At 38.0% G+C, this 21,690-nt stretch overlaps 2 protein-coding genes across 3 annotated transcripts; both read left to right on the plus strand.

Moving 5' to 3' along the window:
* The first annotated feature begins 267 nt into the window (after window positions 1-267).
* On the plus strand, window positions 268-9,003 carry LOC145887780 (striatin-interacting protein 1 homolog). Its single transcript, XM_082978997.1, has 18 exons — window positions 268-444; window positions 686-779; window positions 868-1,026; window positions 1,099-1,277; window positions 1,416-1,543; window positions 2,061-2,240; window positions 2,374-2,448; window positions 2,745-2,921; window positions 3,237-3,460; window positions 4,017-4,164; window positions 4,610-4,773; window positions 5,288-5,414; window positions 5,920-6,055; window positions 6,574-6,713; window positions 7,084-7,288; window positions 7,493-7,571; window positions 7,665-7,772; window positions 8,633-9,003. Exons 1-18 carry the CDS (start codon window positions 294-296, stop codon window positions 8,742-8,744), a joined length of 2,586 nt encoding a protein of 861 aa, XP_082835123.1. The 5' UTR covers window positions 268-293; the 3' UTR covers window positions 8,745-9,003.
* A 2,363-nt stretch (window positions 9,004-11,366) lies between these two features.
* LOC145896029 (E3 ubiquitin-protein ligase KCMF1-like) lies at window positions 11,367-18,206 on the plus strand. Of its 2 annotated transcripts, none has more exons than XM_082984827.1 (8): window positions 11,367-11,475; window positions 11,921-12,088; window positions 12,423-12,562; window positions 12,785-12,917; window positions 13,254-13,418; window positions 14,401-14,537; window positions 16,956-17,110; window positions 17,385-18,206. In XM_082984827.1, exons 1-8 carry the CDS (start codon window positions 11,460-11,462, stop codon window positions 18,070-18,072), a joined length of 1,602 nt encoding a protein of 533 aa, XP_082840953.1. In that variant the 5' UTR covers window positions 11,367-11,459; the 3' UTR covers window positions 18,073-18,206. The 2 variants fall into 2 exon arrangements, with proteins under 2 accessions (XP_082840953.1, XP_082840963.1); XM_082984837.1 differs by having other exon boundaries at window positions 13,269-13,418.
* The last annotated feature ends 3,484 nt before the right edge of the window (window positions 18,207-21,690 follow it).

The following is a 21,690-nucleotide window of genomic DNA, read 5'->3' on the forward strand; positions in this document are numbered from 1 at the left end:
ACATATGCAAAACGTCTGCTAGTATCCGTACATTCAACGTTCACTTAAAAAAAACTTTAGAATCCGGTAGCTTTTCTAAAGGCTATAATAGGCTATATTCAATACTATTGTCTGAGGCTCTTTGGTGCTTGAGCACACATATATTTTTGGTTTACAAGACGACCAGAACATTCGTTCAGCAAAGCTGCAAACCAATACTATTATTATTTTTTATCTGAGTGGCATTTGTTTTGCCTTTAATATAATTCTATGCATTTTTGTAGGCATTGTTTGTCCACAGTTTTACTGGTAAAATGTCGAGTCGTGAGATAGAGCACGACTTGGACTTCACTTACGATGATTGCGATTCATATTCAAATGAAATCAGTGAGTTGTACACTTACACAGAGGAAGTAGAATTCGAACAAAACCAGAAAAACTTCCAGAAGCTTCTCACTGAAAAAGGTAAAATGTTGTTGTTTTGTTTTCAAGGTTACATTACGACCAGTTTGGAAAACATGTCATGTGCCGAGTATATTCTCTGGGCAAATTTGCAAAAATTACAAACAAAAACATTAACACGTGAAAAACATATATAATACCAGTATGTGCAAGTATTTTAATCTGGCTTTTGGTCATGTTTTTTTCATCATCAAAAAAGTATTTGTGAGGAGTTTAAAACACCATTGTGTTGTGTTCATGTTAGAATTTTCAAAGTGGGGTGATCTCAAAGTGGCAGAAAAAACTTTGGTCGTGCAACACATCATACAAGTACTAGAGCTGTCAGACAAAGAAGAAAGGTTGTCTAGTGTATATAAAGCAGTTTGTTTTTTTGTACACATCAGACAATGATAAATTATGTTTATTGAAATTCTTTGTTTTTTAAAGGATTGTGGCCATAACATGTCTCCTACATCTTGTTCATGGCGTGTATGATGAGTGCGACAACTTGTCACAACAAGTAACAAACTGTCGGCAAAACTGTTTCTTGCTTTACAAACTTGGGCTATTCACTATGATCCAACACTTACTTTTAATGGAAATCAAGTATGTTTCAGTGTGATCCTGGTATATATTAAATAGTCTCCTGCTCGTACAATATGATATTTTTGTCTAAAGTGCCACAAATATGGAGTCACATACAGACAAAAAATCTGTCATGTTGTCATTGGAAGATTGTCAAATGCTCCGGTTTCTGGTTAGTATTCTTTACACAATGTTGGAAACACTCCGCAGGCCAGACCCCAGTGATAATCCAGGAGAAATCAGTCTGCGAAAAGAATTTCTCATTGAACTTGGTAAGAAATAGGCTTATGTCGATATCTGATCAATATGACACAAGAATTGTCAACTTTTCAAACCTGTTTAACCATATTTTATTTCTTCATGATAAAACAATGCGGCTAATATGCATATCCTGTTGAATATATTTGTAGAACAAAACCTTAACGATAAGGAGCCTCTGATAATCATTCTCTTCAATACTGTGGCAAAATTCTGTTCCCAAACTTCTTCACCGCTGCCAATGAAAAAGATTCTGCTTTTGCTGTGGAAACTGCTTCTGGTATAAACTATTATGTACAGATACTAACAAAAATTATAACATAACATTTCGAACAAGCATTTATCATAGTGTGTAAAGATCCGTTTCCTCAAGGATGCTTAAAATTGAGTTTAGTAGTGCCCATAAAGTTATGTGTGTGGGCAATTCCTGACATTTAGAATGGAGTGGAGATTTCAGCATATGTGTTAAAGTGAAAGTTGTGTTATGCTATAGAATGACATCCATCAACCATGGGGGTTATCTAAGTAGTTTTAAACAAAATTCAGCAATTTTGTGTTGTGAGGACTGTTGGTGCTAGCATTGTTTAAATGCTAATGTCAAGACTAAAGATTGGTCCACTGAAATTTGCATAAGCTTGCTACTATTGTGCCCCAATACATCACACATGTGTGCTAAAAGTTTGGTCTGATGTCGCAATTTACTAATCAGATTTTTACCATTCTGACAAAGTTTGTTGTGTGCTGACCCAAAATCTGCACCATAGAAGTCAAAAATAAGGTTTGCTAAACTTTCACAGACTACTCTTGGAGGTTTTGAGAAAATACATTCAGAGAAACAAAAAGCACGAATAGCGGCTGGATTACCGCTTGTCAATGAAGACCCGTTGAAAATAGCTCGCGAAATGTGTGCTTCTGTTCCCCCAACATCTGCGAGCGACCTTCTTGATTCTGCACAAAGCAAACGCAGAGGAAGAAAGGTATTGAACTTTGCTGTAGTTGGTGATATATATATATGTTTTGCATAGCTTAGGTATTTGTTTTGTATCATTGTATAATTATGTTTCTTGTGTAATCTTCAGACCAGTATCATAATTCATAATTTTTCAACAGAGCATTTTATATGAGTTTGATGCTGAAAATGCAGAACTGGAAGCTGAGAAGAACAGAAATACTAATGATGAACCGGTGAGGATAACACAGTTAACATCACTGTAGGCAATTAAATACATGCTGTCTGCTTAGTATTAATGGATATTCCTAGTATCAAGCAATTGAAAGCAAACACAGTGATACAAATTTTCCTACTGCAAATTGTTATTTTGTGTAAATTTTTTTTTGGAAACCTGTTTCGAAAAGTTTTTTGTTAAGGTGTCAAAATTTTAATTTTTAGTTGCCTTTGTCAGTCAATCAATACAACCAAATTCATTGGGTTCTGTGATTATCTTTTAAACACAACTTACATAAAAAATTCTGCATTTTAGCCCTTCGAAGAAGAAAAAGTAACCAGTATTGATGATGAAATTAAACGAGGGGATGAGGTCAAGACAGAGGTAGAGTTCGTTCCAGAGGACGATCCGCTTGATCGCACTAACGGCGTTGTTATGAAAAAGTCCGGAGCTGATGCAGGAGATGCTGCAGGATTTGTTCCTGGTGCATTGGTAAAAACAGTTCTTCACTTAACAAACAATCTAAAAGCCCTAAAATTTCCAACTCCACTTTACAGCTCCTTAGATATAAAACCCTTGTAATATTGTTGTACATGCAAAGGGTTATTTGTTAGGTGATAAATTTGCAATATTAAACCTATATATCATTAGTATCTCAAAGTATCTTGTGCATGCCAAAGACTGACATTTATGCATTTAAGCTTCTAAAAATAATGTGATGCCAAGTCTTTGGTGGCCTTGAATTTGACTTGCAGTTTCGCAATCTCCAAACTTTCATCACAAACACTATCCTCATTTCAATTTTAGACGCCAATGCCCAACAAGGAACCAACTCTCACAACAGACCCTTTGGCAGTTGCTGCTAAACTTGTGGAGATCCGCAGAGCACAAGAAGCAGAACAGGCCACTGCTGATCTTCCAACTGTCAAAGTTGCCCCTGGGCTGCCTTGGACCCCGAAAGCTCGAAACAGGGACGTTGAAGCTTTTCTCAACCTGGTTAGGCAAAAGTTTATCGGATTTCCACTTCCAGGGTAAGAGCAACTGTGATCTGCTGTACATTTTATTTTTTAATAAAAATGATCTGTTAGTTTTGTACCAATTGCTTTTGCTGCTTAGATCAGTGTGTCATGACCATTTTATTACACTGTGTCCCACATATCTTTTGTTGAAAAGAAAGTGGCCCATTTTCTCAATTGTTTTCTTTTTTTGTTGTTCTAACATGTTCACCTGGTTCTGTGGGCCGTGTAAAAAAAAATTGACTCACCCCTGGGTCAAAACTAAAGCAAACACCCTTTTCAACCATTAAAATTAAACATGCAGAGCATTTATTTTGTTCCTGGATATTTTAATTTTTTTTTTCAGCTTTAGAATAATTTCGCTAAATTGTTTTGTTTTTTTCAATTTTGAGCAGCTTTTGTGTTTGTGTTGTAATAATAACTTCAGGCGAAAGTATTTTAAACATTTAGTGATAAGATATTATGAGATAAATATAATGCGAAATTACTTCAGGAAATCACATAAATAATCATGTAAATAATTGTGCTGTACTTTTGCTGTTACCCCACTTACTTGAGAATGTCTCCACAGCGATCTAACAACGGTTGCCGGTCTGCCCAAACCAACGCAAGACAGCATAAAAATCTTGCGGAAACACATGTACACCTCATTGGCTGATCAGCAGGTTGAGAAAGAAACGGAAATAAACAAGTGCCCTCTCACAATAGGCAAAACAGAGGTTTGTTGTGTGTGCAAATGAACATTTAAAGTATTTAGACACATTTTCATTTATACAGTAATTTTTTTCCAATATTAAGATGTTCATGCCTAAACTCTAAAAAATACTGCATGGCAGTACAAAGGTGTAAATTGGATTTTAAAGTACTTGTTGTAACCCAACTACAGTACAATAAAACATATTTTAATTCGGATTTTGTAATTACACAACAGAAATTGCTTAGAACTTCAAATGACAGGAGAACAGGTCATCAAGGGTGGTAATTTGACAAACACTCTGTAACACATACTTGGCTTGCATCATTTTATAATTAAGCGTTTGTTTAACATATGGCTCACAGAAATGAACGGTTCTTGCCACCCCTAAACATGCAATTAAATTTCCCAAGGAACAATAACCGTAAAAATTCCGTTCAAAGAGTTGTATTTTTTTATTTTTTTGTCAGGTGGTGTCGGAAAGTGTGACAGAACGGTTGTACCAGGCTATGCTCCCTAACCTTCCCCAGTACATGATAGCACTACTGAAGATTCTTCTTGCCGCTGCCCCAACCGCCAAGTCCAAAAACGACTCCATCAATATTTTATCCGATGTTTTGCCTAAGGAAATGCCGTAGGTTGATTTCTATGTGGCAGAATAACTTTGCTGTAAAATGATGACGTCATAGCAACATGACGTAGGTATAAGCAAGGTTCCCACACCGTACTTGGTTGTAAGATTTGCGCTTTTTCCAAGAGCGTTGTCCAGGAAAGTGTGCCAATTTTCGATTGGCGTGCTTGGTATTTTCATCTTAGCACGGTTATATTCATCAAAATGTGGGTTACAGTTGCATGGCGCACTTGTAGTAGACGTTTTACGGCGTATTTGGGCGCTCACTTAGAAAAAAAGCAATTCGATATCGGCAGAATTACTTTAATAATTTCCCTTTTACCACTGCGCTATCAAAAAGCAGCGTGAACTCAGGCCCTGGGTAAAAGGTCGTACGCTTCCCCACGTTTTCCTTCGCACTGCCTATATAAATTATTAAATCGCCCTTTTCAGGTTTCCACATCTAGCCGATGAGTTTAATTACAGCTGGCGTTGCTAAGCTACACACCCTTGTAAACTGTGACCCCTTTTACCGCAGAACAACAGCTGTGACGTCCTTGAAATTGGGAATTGACGTCAATCGTCATCGGGAAATTGTGGTGAAGTCCATATCTGGAATGTTGCTTCTGCTGCTGAAGCATTTCAATCTTAATCACGTGTATCAGGTACGACGCGACCATTTCATTGATTGCATTTTATTTGTGACACAAACGCATGTTCAGTAAATACATTACGTCACAAACTGACGTCAGATGACGATGTATCTCCTATAACACTGACGTCAGTGCATATCTCCTATTCTAATCTGGCTTTTCGACCCAAAACCACGCCCTGTTTTGTAGCAGTAGATCATTTTTTTAATATTGCTTTCGAAATGAAAAACACGCATTCTTCGCACATAACCTGTCGACTTGAAAGTGAAAAGACATATTTGATTTTTTAGCAAGCGGTGATCTTCCGTAAAGATAAACATTCAAAATTGTTTCGTGTTCATTAAGACTACAAAAAAAATCCTACGTTAAAAAAGTTAAAAAATCCTCTGTTTATCCCATGTAAAAAGCCTATGTTGGTGTTGTATCCAATTTTCCATAATCTCAATTATAACTGACCAATAACTATATGCGTTGGCCATTGTTTACCAATATACGATGTGTACATATATTTTCATAGTTCGAATACACGAGCCAGCATCTTGTGTTTGCCAACTGCATTCCCCTGGTGCTGAAATTCTTCAACCAAAACATCGTCGCTTACGTCACAACTAAAAACACCATCCCTTGTTTGGAGTTTCCCGCTTGCGTGATAGGTAAACCACCAGCAATAGAAGTGCCCACGTTCACTGGGGTTTGGGACTATTTTATTAATCCGATTGGTTTTCCACCAAACTGTCGCTGTCGACATTAGGGCGATCTTCAATTTACAAAATTTGTGGAATTAACAGCTTCTGTTATCATCTGGGCTATATTTGTTAGGAAACGCCTAATATCAGACTAGATATTTTTAGCTTTTTAAAAATTAGACTAGAATTAAGATTAAAGCTACTGATACTTTTGTTTTTTTGAATTAGATTAGAGTTAAAATTTAGTTTATACTATTCATACCATATTGGAATTATTATCTTTCATTAGAATCAGAATGGCAACAATTAATGCACAGAGATTCTAAAAAAATTACGATTCGAACTAAACGTAGAGCTCTTTATTTTAATTTTAATGTTATGGATTCCTTGTTTTTGTTGCATTTCTTTTAATATAGTATATACATTTCAATGGTAATTTTTCCTTGGCAAATTTATAAGTGTAGCTTATAAATATGTGTCGACAGGAAAAAGACCTGAGCTTACTGCCGAGACGTTTGAGGGAGTCGACTCGAGCTCATCTCCATGTTGGAGAAATCTTTTCTCGAGTATCAACCTTCTTCGAATTCTCAACAAACTGGTCAAGTGGAAACACTCGCGAACCATGGTAGGTGGTGGAGTTTCAAAATATATTTCGTTGAGAAAATTGACGCAAGAGCGCTTGCATTGTTGTGTTGTTTTTTTGGTCTACGTTTATAATTTTGATAAAATCTGTTAATTGTTTGACATTTTTTTATAATTTAATTTCATGAGGGATTTACAATTTTAATTACGAATGTTGCATCGATGATATCATACACAGATTACTTCGCTTTTTGATTAGTAAACGTATGTGAGCCTGTTTTATTAACAACGTTTTGGGCCACGGTTACGAATAATTCTTTTCGCATTGTTTTATAGTTCATGTACATGCGACATAAATTTCACCCAAAATCTATTTTTTTTTACTCACAGAACGCATGTTTATGCTTTTGCAGATGCTGGTCGTGTTTAAGTCTGCCCCCATCCTCAAGAGGGCGCTCAAGATTCGACACGGCATGTTCCAGTTGTACGTTCTTAAGCTGCTAAAAGTACAGACCAAGTTTCTGGGCCGTGCTTGGCGGAAAAATAACATGAAGACGATGTCAGCCATCTACCAGAAAGTTCGTCACCACCTCAACGACGACTGGGCATTCGGAAACGGTATTTGGTTAAAACTGGCCCATAAAGCTCAATCGATAAACGACGTGAATAGTTTTTAAATTTCGTGGTTATTTTTGAGGTTGTTTATAATATCTACTGTGGATATACCGGGTGGGTTTGTTTGGTTGAACAATGCAAAAAATACGGGCTTCAGACGTCATGTTACGGTATATTATACTCAACAAACACCGTTGTGTGTCCCAGACCTCGACGCCCGACCTTGGGATTTCCAGCAGGAGGAATGTGCCCTGCGAGCTTGCGTGGAACGCTTCAACGTTCGAAGGTAGAACGACAATAACCCACAGTAACAACGCCGATGTTGTTGCCGTGGAAACGACTGGTCAAAATGAATGTTTAAGTTTGTTGTTTTGTTAAGGTACCATACAACCGGTTCCACCGTGGGGACATCCCCCAACATCACGCCTGGCCCCAACGAGGAATATTTGCCTGTGAACAACAACATGCAAACCTTGCTTAATGAGGAGTGAGTACGCCGCGTTGGTTAGATTCCCACTGCGCTACGTTTTAGCAACTACCGCCGGTTTCCGTGTTACCCGTGTTGGAAAGTAAACTACACTCGCCGAATTTGAGACAGACCTTTTATATCCAGAAAATTCGAGTAATGTGGATAACGCAGTAATGTTTTATGCAACGGCCAACTGCGCAGGTCCTTACTTGGCGGTCACAGTTGTCGTCTCGAGATCATTAGGTTTACAGGCTTCGCATCCCAGGCATTGTAGCTTAGCTGGACCAGCCGCTTTTTTCCCGATAAGTGGTGGCGAGATCTGAAAAATCAAGCTCCCGGTGAGGTTTGAACTCACGACCCTGGGCTAATCAGGCCCAACGCTATACCGACTGGTAGCTATGGATAAAATGCAAAACGTGTTTGTTTGTTGATGTCACCACGTGGTATAGGCATTATTTTTTAAAACCCAATAGTCTGGTTGCTTGCTCTGTGGTCCTATTCCTTTTAAGTAGTAAAAAATATTTTTCATCTATAAATTTGAAGGAGAATTTGAGATACAGACGTTCTCAATTATTTTGACGCCGTATAAATTAGTTATCCTCGCAACTATTAAATTTTCACCCAACTGAATACAATTTAAAGGCCAAATAATTAAATTATTCTGATATAATTCTCAACCTTATTGCACTTGCGGACCGGTTTCAAACAACTTTTAATGTCCGCTAATATAAAAAAAAGATAATGTAACAATGCAAAACTTTCGACTTTGCTGGAGAAGCAATCGATTTAATGCGAAAACGATATTTGTTGGGCTGGTTAAAAAGTTAACTCTGCTCCCAAGTGAGAAATTGTGCCAAAAACCGAAATCCACTTTTCAGAGTTGAGTTTCCAGTCGAATTCCGCAAGTCATATGATGTTTGGCTGGAAAGGGAAGTCTATCAATCCACTACCGATTGGGACATGCTTCTCAATGTTCCCTGTGTGCAGTGACCAATCCAAGGTGACCACATTCAACTTATTAGGTCCATCAGAATCCTGTCGTCGCAGCGTCGACATTTCGAGAGAGAAAAGGCCCTCCTTCAATATTCACTCAATTATGTATCGTTAATTGCTTTTGTGTACGGCAAATTACCTGCGTACAAACATACGTCAGTATATGGTATTATTCTATTGTTGTTGTTGCCTTGCAAATGTCAAACGTTATTTTTTCTTGTTGCTGACAGTCGACGTTTTAGGGTCTTATAATAAATTTAGCAAACCTAATTTGGTGACGCGGGTTGTGTTTCTTGTAAAAGGTTGGATTTGGGTCTTCGACATTAAATTTAGGCACATAACAACAGAGTTTCTAACTAGGGATGCACCGAAAGGTCGGGTTACCGAATTTATTCGGCTAAAACTAAGGTTTTTATAATTATTCGTCTTCGGCCGAAATTTTTGCAAACTTCAGCCGAAACCGAAACTTTTTACTGCATCCAAAGCTAATACGCAAAGTTTAGTGTAGGTTAGAATCATTGTTCAAACTGCAAGAATGTGTTCGTTTTATTTGTGTATTGTCCCCGAAATGATCAAAATCAACTTTAAGATTTTGTTACAGCAGTGGAGGTTATTCTTTCGGTGCCAATAAAAGGCTGTATGATAGGATTAGATCAGCACATGATTTGTTTAAACTTATTGCATTTAAAAAGATGGATACCAAAATTAGTTTCGGTTTGTTCGGCCGAATTTATTCGGCAACTTTTGTCTGTTTCGGTGCATCACTATTCCTTACAACGTTTGCAAAATCTATCTCGAACAAGCAACGCATGATCGACAGCAATGGCAGATCTTGTTATATGCATGAATGTCATGGTGATTGTTAGGACACGTGTATATAAATGTACACATATTATAAAATTTCGCATTTGTAACAATTTACTTACATAATTCATGAAATAGACAGAGTTTTGCAATTCAAAAAGTTACACGAAATGTCGGTAATTTTAACGCCGTCGCACCAAACTGCTCCGGATTATGTAATTGAAAAGTATTTTCTTCTGTCATTGGATTTTACAAATTTAGGAACTTTTGTTAGTTGGTTGTTAGTTTTTTAGGCTTGTTTTCTTATCTGAAAAGATGGTAAAGCTTTAAATAATACCCATTTTAAAGATTTACGACAGTCTACGAAGCATAGCGTTTTAAATTTTAAGTTTAGTTGTTCTATTGCAGTGTTTCGCCTTTTCAAAATGGCTTCTGATAAAAAAAATTACAGAATGTTGCTTGTCAGATAGTTTTCGCTGCTTTGTCAATTGTAAAAGCGTGTATTTTGTGAAACTAAGCATTATTCGTTTAATTGTAATTGTTTTGTTATTAGGTTTGGGCATGCTGCATCATATTTCTTTTTTTGACTGTTCCAAAAACATAAGAAAATGAATTAGGCTACCATAAGAGAAACATTTTGATAATCTGCACAATAAACGTTAGCTCAAAAAACTTTTTAATGAAGACTTTTTAATCGGAACCTATCTGTTATGTTAACAGATTTGTTGCATGATGTTTTTTTGTGAAAATTTACATCACGAAGTCAGTCACAGCAACATTTACTTTAAACCTGTGAGACATATAAACACATTGCCTAAAGCATATCAAGCGTTTCAGTTTCAGTTCAACATATCTAATATAATACAGACACACAAACAATGTTTCTCCATACACGACACCACCCATTGTAGCTGATAACATTGATTTCAATTAGAAGAAAACTTACAGACCAGATGTATTGAACATTTTAAGTCAGTTAGTGTATGAAAAATGTACATCATAATGTTCACAAGCTGTTAAATTTTGCTTTACATTCATGGGCGCATCCTTTTGATAAACGTTTTGATAGCTAAACAAATGTCACTGTATTTTTTTGTCAAAATCCTGTGAAAACCAATAATTTTCTTTACCATTGACCTAAAAACCGCATCGTGCTTGCTTTTGCCATTGTTTCCAAACAGGGAGCATTGTTACCGAACACTTGGTATTATTACCAAACATGTTGCAATGTTACGAAACAAGTGTCACTTTTCGTCAGTCTAAGGACAAAATGCCGTTTTTTAGTGGTCACGTTGTTGTAATGGCAAGCGTTTTTTTGTTTGTGAAGTCAATTAGTTTAGTTGTTAAACAAGTTGGCAATATTAGGCATGTTAAAAACAACTGTTAATGCTCACATAGGAGCAAAGATGGCCTTATCTTAATAACTGCTTGGAAAATATTTTTTATTTGTATGCTTTCTTGATAACGTAAGCCCACATTTGATCCCTTTTTGTTATAAATACATTCAAGCCTTTCTTTGAAAATAGTGGTAATAAAACGACGGCGCAAGCACTACTACAAAAACTCGCATCGAGTTTTCCATAATGTTACACAATTGCCCTAACCAAGAGGCCACCGTTTATGTGACGATATGCGCCAACACTGGCGTTCGTATTTTGCAATTACTTAGTTTAGATCGGAAAATTGGGGAATTCCAAAAAAATTAGGAGCCCCCCCTTTTAAAAAATCCTGAATACGCCTATGTTTACATTTACTTGGTAATTCATTATGTTTAGCTTACAAATTGTTGCCTTTAAGGTAAATCAAGCAAATTGCATGTTTTTGTTTAAAGAGCTGGTGAAATTAATTTGAATAGGTAATCTATGAGCATTGTCACCTTAAGTAACTGTTCTGCCACCAACTGATGATATGTCACGCCATGAAGGTATGTTCATTGTATTTGTTGTATATATATGTGTGTGTGTGTATGTATATAATATATATATACAGTCTTTTTGGCACACTTCCTTAGATGCAGAAGCTATAATGTGGCAAATGTTTTCTTGGCTAAAACCCATTGAAAATATATTTTTACGTGAAAAACAATGTGTGCCACCTTTTTACCTGTATATACATATACCTAGTTTTTAAAACTGCTAATTATTACTTGTTTGACCTTGCTGTATTGTCAGTCATTCATACATTATGCCACTTTAGAATGATACATAATATACCTTTGGCTATGACGTATGTGTATTCATGAATGGTTTATCGGTGCCTTGCCATTTTATTTCTCTTGTGTATTGTTTATCTGTGTAGTTGTTTATTGCGCAAAATACAGATGATTTGATTTGATTTTGAATGCAAATACTAATATATGTTTATTGTAGGAGTAAGCTGTGACAATTGTCTGCGAAGCAATTTTGAAGGCAAAAGATTCAAGTGCTTGATTTGCTATGACTATGACCTGTGTGAAAGATGCTACAGTGTGGACGTAACCACCTCACGGCATTTGGCAGCTCATCCAGTGCAATGCATTTTGACAAGAAATGATTTTGGTACTATAAACTGTTTTGATGGTCATTTTTTGAAAAAAATCTGGCCGATTATCTGTATTCTTTTTAATAACCAACACAGTCCCTTTTGCCTGCATAGTAATAGTCAAGAAGATTGAAAATGGAATTAGACTAGTGAAAACATATTATAACCATTGTCAAGTGATGAAATTGTTGGGCCATGATATACTAGTTCTGGCATTTGATTTTCACAGCTACCATACTGTATATATCACAAATATCACCTTGACAGGCTATTTAAACACGACAACAATGACTATCCATAGTCTGTGATGATGTGTATTTAAATAGTAAATCTCAATTTTCTGCTTCACAGAATTGTATTACGGAGGTGAAAGTACCAACCCCGAGTCACCACCTTCATTTGTGTGTCCATTTTGCACTAAACTTGGATTTACGGAGAGCTTGCTGCAAGAACATGTGACCAAGGAACATCCAGATGTCCACACAGAAGTTGTGAGTTGGGACAAACATAATAAGAATGTTGTTTCCTATTCATAAAGTTGTTATTGCTATATACAAGTGCTCACTGACTTTAGTACACCTCGTTAATCGACATATAATATGTTTAAAAACAGAAGAGGTTATTATTACTCTTTGCTTAACATAAATTATGCTTCTGATAGGAGTGGAACTTTGTTGTGTCAGTGACTAAAACTATGTCTATGATCTTGGTAGGTTTGTCCAGTGTGTGCTGCTCTGCCAGTTGGTGATCCCAATTTGGTCACCGATGATTTGGCCGCTCACCTGACAATGGAACACAGAACTCCACGTGACATCGATGACCCAGTGGTGGGCCGTCACATTCGTCGTAAGTGTGTAGCCAGAGAGTGTATCATTTTCTTTAGTTTTTGCCTTATTTCTGCCTTTGAGATGCTGCTTTTAACTTTTTTTGTGTATGGCTTGAATAAGATCCTTTGCTTAAAGCAAATTGTTTTACTTAATATCTCTTGCTTTATTGGCATAAATTACACAGATGATCACTTTGCGTTCAACAAGATTAAAAGCACAAAAACGCTTTAAAAGGTTGTGTGTAAAACCTTGAAGAAAAGCATCCCAAACAAGAACACTGCTTTCTTAAAATTCGCTAATTTGCTGTGCCAGTTTTTGCAGTGACGTGTTTTTGTTTTGCTCACATTACATTTAGGCATGTTCTATCCAGGCCGTGGTTTGCGCACTCGAAACCACCGCACCATGCACTTCTCTGGCGGACCTGTGTCCTCTTCATCGATTTCATCTTCCGGTGGTGCATCCAACAACAATAATGCGAGTGGATCAGCAGCTGCTCGGGAAAGCATGGACCCAATAGCAGGTATTTTATTTTATACCTTAGTAGTTTGTGGAGTTTCTAAATATCGGTTGATTGTGGGATGTTGACTCAATAAGCAGAAATGAAGAAAACTTGAATGAAAGTGCACAAACTTTCACATGATTGTTATTAAGACACAATGTGTTGATTTTCAATACTCTATAGAAAAATAGATATAATGTACTGTTGGTTGCAAGAACCTTGCTTCTAGTGCTTTGTTTCATGTAAACATGGCAATGTATATGTCTTACATATATATGTATACACAAGCCCTGTTTTCACAGTGTTTAGACTAATTAATCAAAGTGTATGTAATGCTAATATGAAACTCCAGTCACAGTTTTATGCTACAATGATTAAACTTTTCATCTGAAAGTAACTATACATTCATTTGTGAGCTTAAAGTGAAAAATGCAACTTGTTTGTGGTGCACAGCATGATGTATGCATCTCCAATAGGGCACATGTTCAGCATCAATTTAGTCATATATGTTTATTGTTTTTTAACGTTTGCAGACGAAATGCTCTCCTTTTTTGAAGATTAGGAAAACATGACTTTGTATTTTATTTGTAATGCGAATGTATGTCCAAAGTTGGTTCTTGACTTCACCATTAGCACAAAAAACTTTTAGAGGTCTTTCAAAAAATTTTCAAGATCTTTACATGTAAATTAGATAAATCTGATTTAGCACGGCCAAGATAATACAAATTTCTGTAACACGCATCCCTATTTGAGTTGTGCTCCTGGACTAACAGTTTTCGATGCAACTGTTGTTGCAGAACACTTGGTATAATGCTTGTAGTCATCGTTTTCCAGGAAGTGTGTACACAAACATGTTGTATGCAATAAATACAAACAATAACTGTTTTAACGCCTATCTACTACTTGGTGTCATTTGTGGTTATCACACTTTCTAGGAGGGCATAAAGTGGCTTGAGTTTGTGTAATAATCGAATAATGTGCTAGGAAATATGTTTGTGTACAGAAATTTTGTCGCAATTGAGCGGTGTTCGAAGAAGTGCCCAGCAGTTGCAACAAACTGTAACAACTGCATCGCAACTACAGGAATTACAATCCCAGCTTCAGATGGAAAGGCAGCGCGCCGCTGAGATACGACAACAAGTAAGTTGCTAGACACCAATAAATATGTAGCTTATTACAGCACAGACACAAATTGTAGGACATCTTTAGAATTATTGTAAAACAACTATTGCTCAAAAAGTGTCCTTTGATTTGAGGCTACAAATGTGCAACTTTTGGTATTGAGAAATAAAAAAAGAAAGATGTGGAAGGCCTTTGCTTTTATTATTCTACCTATAGCGTCCAGGGGTGTTATTGTGACGACAGCATGCTACGCATGTATCTGTATGATGAAATGTGATGCGTTTTGATGCAGTTGTAGTAAATTTTACTCGGTGGATTGTCATTTGATGCAATAGTAGTACTGTGCCCTTAAAAGAACTGATGCAGTCCATATCGGTGCAAGTATCACTTCACTAGCAGAGTGTGAAGTCAGCTGTTAATCAGAGGTGAAAGTGTCACTTTTTCTTCAGTTGGTACAAAAAGGTTAGCTTGCAGAAACTGGCCAGATTTGTGAATTACAGTTGGTCAGTAAAATGTAATAGAACAGTTTGCTTTCAGTGTTCCATTGATAACACTGAACCATTTGTAGCCTTAGTGTTGTATTGTGAGCCAGTCAAAGTCACACTGAGCAAGTTTTGTTTTCTAGTTCTAAAGTGTCTATTTAGTAAATTATGAGCGACTTGTTTAATAGTATAATGTCTTCAACATCCTGGAACTGGTCTTTCAATCCGGTAGACAATGATACTTTTATGCTTGGATCTTGGCTGCCACAACGACGTCTGAACTTAACACCTTCTATAGTTCAAACCACTGACAATTGTCCGATGTACCCGCAACCAGATCCTGCCAATGCAGATAGCTATGGTTGGGTGTCATACGTCCCTCCCAATATGCGTTCTGATCAGAAAGACATGCAGTTTAATGATGATTCTGATGATTGGGAAGATGAGGAAAGCCCTAACGGACCTGAATTTGACATTGAAGTTTTGGACTGGAATGGCAAAAGTGACGAGAGTTCAAGCTCTCCCAGCACAAGTCCAGACCAGTCTGGTGAAAGTGAGGAAAAGGAAACAACCCCTCAAGTTCCTAATATTCCGCCACCACCACCACCAATGTTTCTGCACAACGAAACACCAGAAGCCTCACATTACAGTAGAGGGCCAAGAGGCTCACAGAGAAGAGGTAGAGCTGGTAGAAACAGAGGGAGAGGTAGTAATACTGCTGCAAAGTGGAATCAGTTTATTCAAAAGCTGGTTAACGTTGAAAATGATCAAAATGACGAAGATCTAATTGTCTTGTCAGATTCGGAAGTACACCAAAATTCGCAGCAGGTATGCTTCACATGTATAAACAAGTCTTAGGAGCTACTTGTAAACGCAACTCTTAAAAAACATGTATAGATATGGCTAAGTTTTTTTTTGTCCACAATAAGAATTTTTTATTTCAAACTACTTACACAAGACTAAAAACTTTGGTACAAACCTCTAGTAGATTATTCTGTTCAATTCAGTATCTGTTTATCCCTTAAAAGAATATAAATATCTTATTAGGATTAAGAAATCAATAATTACTTTGTTGAACAAACTGGTTTATGACATCACAAACGTATTTGTTAATACACAAAAATTAATGTTGCCCCATTTGCCAGCAAGTGGTTAAAGATTGCAATTGCTTTAAGAATGACCTATCCAAAATATGCCACGTAGAAAGCGCACTGCCTCTGGTGCTTTTACATTGCGCAATGGAGCAAGTCTATTGAAGAATGCAAAAAAAGAAGACGAGGTTCTGCATTCAACAATTATTGATATTGTGGACCATGTTACTTCTCCTGAAGTTAAATCAGAAAACCGGGTGCCAACACCCCAGCCGCCACCCCTTCCACCACATGTCGATCAGCATTCTCAAAATATCAGTGGAAACAGCCAAGCAATACCCCTTCCACCACCAACTGTTCAGAATGCTGGACAGCAGGCTGTTGGTCTAATGACTGAATTGTTGTCTATTAGAGGGATGCCTTTTACCGCGAATGCCAATGTTTCCACAGATGATAATCAAGTCATATATGGACCAAGGCCCCATGGGCCAGTATGTTGAACAGATTAATCAGAGGCTTGTGGTGGAAGTCTTTTTGCTAGTTCTCACTGTTACAGTGATAAATTGGTTGAGGAAGCTGTAGCTGTAATTTGAGTTTCACAGTTGTTTAAACTGTTTCTGGCAGAGCAAATACAATATTGATTGATTGTACATAGTATATCAATACACTCTTTGGCCATAATATCCTTATAATTCACTGCATTATATTTAAGAGAACACATGTTATGTTGTTATGTACCCAGCATCCACACAAATGCTCAAACTTTTCGTGGTCATTTTTTGCAGCACAAATTTTAATGTTTTATGTCAATGCTTCCTCTGCTTTAAATAAATTTATTTAAACTCTTTTTTTTTCAATTTTAGCTTGAAAGATTTCCAAACAAGTTGCAAGCGGGAAATGGCGTCGCACCTAATGCCAGCAATCACCCATTAAGTGGAGGAATTATTGTAAAAACTGCTACGAAAAAGTCAAGTCACAATGTCAGTGATGGTGAAGACTCCAGATATTTGTTATCATGGTAAGCACCTGTGCCTGTGACCTTTGATAAGGAGCTAATGGTTTCAAAATATGAATGTTATTGGATGATTAGATATTCATGGCAATGTAGAAAATACTGCTCAGTGCATGAAAACAACGATGCTATTGGTTGTTGATGCTGTTTGAATTAAAAGTGACTGTTTGAAGTGATAATAAAAAACAAGACGATTTATCCTATATTTTTGGGCTCCTTTTTATGTACAATTAATATTGATTCCGCGAAGCTCCCAGACCTATTAATGAAGTTTTTTCAGCCTCGACGAACCAAATTTAAGTGAATCAGAAAAGGAGAAACGCAGCAATGAAGATGAGGATCGTGCAGAGTTTGTTCAAGAACTTCTGCTTTCTTTACTTTCGACCGACCAGGAACCGCAAGAGCCCAAAACAACCCCAGCATCTTTAGCTACGCCAACGCCGACTCATTTTACAATGGAGCCTGCCACTCCTGTGGAGTGTCCCTTGCTCTCATCCACTCCCGCACACGACCAGAATCAAGCCAAGGATACCGAGGCGCCATCTTTAAACCAGTCGCAAAATAACAACGATGACACCGGTGTCGGGAATTCAATGCTCACCGACAACACAAACTCGCCGTCAGGAGCAGCGCCTCTAGTGAGCTCAAGCGACCACTGTCAACACGTCGCAGCGCCTCTAGTGGACTGTGCTGTGTCGTCACGCTCGGCCCCAGTGCTGCCAAGCGGCGCCGGCGATCGCAAATGGCGCTACCGCGATACAACAGCCACGGAAGAAGACAAAGACAGCGACGAAGATAGCGATAAACCACCTTCGCCAACTCCGATGGAGCAGCACCGCACAATTACTATGCAGGGTAGAGTGCTTGTGGCTGGAGGATCTCCCATGGGCAGACTGCACCGAGGTGGTGCCATAAACGAGTACAACAGGGACGAAGTGGCTTCTGGGCTTGCCAAACACGTGCGTTAAATATAGTCCATTTATTTGCTGATTTCTCTATAGTTTTACGCAATACACGGGATTGCATACTTTTAGCGAACCCACGCGGGCGAGCTTCTCATCATTTCCATGGGCCGTGACTCAATCGCTCGTAAAATTTTCAAGTAATACGTGGATTTGTTTGAGAACCTTCTGTTGAAAAAAAGCGACGTCGCACTTCTTACAATATCACGCGTGTTTAACCCACACAGAATTGAAGACCCCTTCTTTATCAAAAAAATTCTGTTTTTATGCAATCACAATATAGTCCCTGCGCACGGTGGACCTTTTCGCACCCCAAGAAAGGTCGCTTGGTGAAATGCCACCAGATGGCGACCGAAGTTTGTGATTTTTTGCCCAGGGCATTTATCCCGTGCGGCGGGGTCGCGCCTTTCTTTTCTCTTTGTTTCTCTCTCTCTCTCGGTCTTGACGTGTTTCTTGCATGGTGGTTTGATCGTCTTGTGGCGCCTCGAAAAAAAGGCGCGTTGTAGCCCACGTATTATTGTATGTGAGATGTAGTCGTATACCTGTAGTTACGCGACTTGTTTCGGAGATTTCGGCCGTTAAACGTACGGAAAAGCGTGTGATGTGTCACGTGCTTCATTTCCACGTAAATATAAGCACGGCCATTGAGTCTTCCAACTTGACTGGTATTTAAAACACTCCTAAAGCCATTTTGAATCTAATTCAGACTCGGTGGCTTTGCTTATAGCTGCGGCGCTTATAGAAGTGATTTTTCAGTGTGTTGTTTCGCTCGATAAAGAGGTCCTGCCTTTTGGTATTCCGTGGGTCGCAACCAGACTCGCGTATAAAAAAAAATAATAATAATATTAGTAATTATTATTTATTTGTTTGTGTTCTACCCCACGTTATCGATTGGTCCTGCGGCCGTTCACCCACCCTGTGTTTGACGTGTGTTGTGATTATGACGTAAACAATTGGATCCCAAAGCCGAACTTTCAAAGACAAACATATTTCACTTTTTTCTTTGCGCTTGCATGTATGGCATTGCTGCGAGAATGTAACACCTCGTGAAAGTCGTATTTACAGCTGTTTATACTGTCGACGCAAGTAAGTTTGCGTTGAACGGGATTTTGATTAGGCTTTTACCGAAAGTCGGTTGTGATGGTGATGTTGAAAAAAAAAATCGGCCAATGTGTGAAATTTCGCCATAAACGGTTGCGGACACACCCGGGCAGCAATTTTTGTTTGTTTTTTTGCGTGCTTTGGCCCTGATACACGAAACACACGGAAAGTGCGTGCATTTTATTCTGGTGGACGGAATGAATCAACGCTTGTTCGGGTGAATTTGCCCAATCAGGAACTTCAGTGGAAGTCTTCATCGTGTAGACCAGTGATTCCCAACCTTTTTGTGGTTGCGTACCACTTGGAGGTAAAACAATTTCGACACCTACCACCTAGTTGAGTATTATGAAGTAACAAACATTTTAGAATTCATTTAAGTTCGAACTATATCCGCAAATTACGGAAAGGTGCTCGCGTACCACCTGGAATTCCATCGCGTATTACCAGTTGAGAAACACTGGGGTAGGCCATAGGTCAACAGACTTGAAATAAAAACAGACTTTCACAAACAGCCATGGAAATGTGAGCAGTGAAGATCAGGGGTCGATAATGGTCCAAGACAAAATAAATCTTACAACAATGGTCTCCTTTTACAGGAGATTTTAACAAATTTTTATTTCAGTTTTAAAACAGGATCTAAACAAGATAATGAAAGTGCCTAAAATGTAATGTTGTACAGCAGAAAATCGAGACTATCGGACAATGCCGCGTGCCTGGTGTAGTTTAGTGACCTCTGGTGTAGAGAGATACAAAAAACTCGCATCTCACTGCAAAAAATATTCAGATAACTCAACTTTCCAGATACGAAGCAAATCTATCTTCAAATAACGGTGGCCATCACCACATAACTTAATGCTTTAATCCAGAATCTCACAGCTGCAAGGTTTGGAAAGTAAACGAGTATTTTAGATGTCTTGTGATGCAATGTCATGATGCTATATTAGGCAATGTAATGTGTTCCAGACCCAAACGCGCCGAGCGATCATTACGGTTTGAGGCAGTGGTGGCATGCTTGGCTAATGTCAACAGCAGGAAGTGACTGCGCGATCTTCCCTAAATATTTTTGTAAGGCCGACTGATAAAGATGACAAGACGAGGATATCAGGAATTAGTTTTGAACACATGACATCAGCCGTGCGGTTTTAGTGAAAAAGGCGTTTGCACAAAGTATAAAGGTTGGAGCATTCGCATTGAAGTAGATTGTTCCAAGAGTTGTGCAAAACTTTTCATATTGTTGGGCCGTATTTGCGAACGTGATGTAGTCTAACAACAGGTGAAATGCGGTGCACCAGTTTACGAATTATGCAGCATCACAATGTTAATGACTTCGCGTGCCTCATTTTTGTATTCAAGTAGGAGGAACATTTAATATTGTTATCAAATTTAATGACGGCGTAGTAGTTTGTGTGACGTAACAATAAGCGGCAACTAACCATACAGGCCCTATAGGTTTTTTCCATTGTCTTTTTGCAAGTTTTTTTTTTGTCTTTTTTTAAAAACTGTACTGGAATGAAAATTGGTTAGCTGAATCACTCAGTATGCCTTGAATATGTATGACCAGAACAGTGGTAACGTTTGGTTGCGCTTGCACTAAAGTAAGGGAAAGGTGAAAAGGAAAAACAGAAAGTCATGGACTTGGCAACGAGAGTACCCATTTGCATTTTTGCCCTGAGGGTGCAGTTTGTAAATTTTTACCGATGCCATGTCACATAGGCCTAGTTTGCTTCTCGCGAATACGTAGCTGCTGAGACCAAACTTGTTGAAAATTATCTGAAACAGTAATAACCTTTCTATATTGTTTGCTGTTACTTTAGGGCTTGTAAGATATAGCCTATTTTGGAAAAAGCCAACAAAACGAGCCATGTCGTGATTTATTATGGGCGGTAAGTAAAAGCTACACATAACCTGTTCTTCTAGTTATACACTTTTTAATTGTTAATTTTAAGTTAATGTATGCTACACCTACCGAGTATTTTGGATTTTTGAAAATATCTAACCTGCAGTCCGCCGAACCATGCAAGACTATAGAAGTTCACGAAACAAATCCAATTTTTTAAGGAACATGATAGGATTCCGATAGACTCAAATTGGGAATCACTATACAGCAGGGATGGCTAAACTTTTTTGAATGAGGGCCAATTTTAACCGCATAAAGACGCCAGCAGGTCAACGTTTATTTTCGTTAGTAGGCAAAAAACTATTACGCCAATACACGACTGCATATCGATCATTTTCTTTCCCAAACAATGGCAGGGAAGCATTTTTTAACCTACATTTTCAGAAAATATTTATGTAAATTATAAAAGCCTATTCCAAACTTTGGTGGGCCATTGACAATACAGTTTAAAACCACAGCCGCAGGTCAAATAAAATGTTGCGGCGGGCCACACTTTGGACACCATAGTGCCATACAGACTTTATGTTGAACTTGTGTTCTTTGTTGCAACACAAAATCACGTACAAGTGAATAATTTTGTGTTTAGTCGTCTTGCGTTTGGGGAAATGCATGGGGTGCTATAAGGA

This window comes from Ascidia mentula, chromosome 1 (assembly GCF_947561715.1).
Source record: "Ascidia mentula chromosome 1, kaAscMent1.1, whole genome shotgun sequence".
In the NCBI taxonomy this organism is placed as follows: domain Eukaryota; kingdom Metazoa; phylum Chordata; class Ascidiacea; order Phlebobranchia; family Ascidiidae; genus Ascidia; species Ascidia mentula.

Bases quoted from the DNA above. Each gene is read 5' to 3' on its own strand.
- LOC145887780 (XM_082978997.1), top strand. From the start codon at position 294: ATGTCGAGTCGTGAGATAGAGCACGACTTGGACTTCACTTACGATGAT. The intron at 780-867 runs GTTGTCTAGTGT...TGTTTTTTAAAG, and splicing joins CTGTCAGACAAAGAAGAAAG to GATTGTGGCCATAACATGTC. The intron at 1,027-1,098 runs GTATGTTTCAGT...TTTTGTCTAAAG, and splicing joins TTACTTTTAATGGAAATCAA to TGCCACAAATATGGAGTCAC.
- LOC145896029 (XM_082984827.1), top strand. The intron at 12,089-12,422 runs GTACTATAAACT...TCTGCTTCACAG, and splicing joins TTTGACAAGAAATGATTTTG to AATTGTATTACGGAGGTGAA. The intron at 17,111-17,384 runs GTAAGCACCTGT...AAGTTTTTTCAG, and splicing joins TCCAGATATTTGTTATCATG to CCTCGACGAACCAAATTTAA.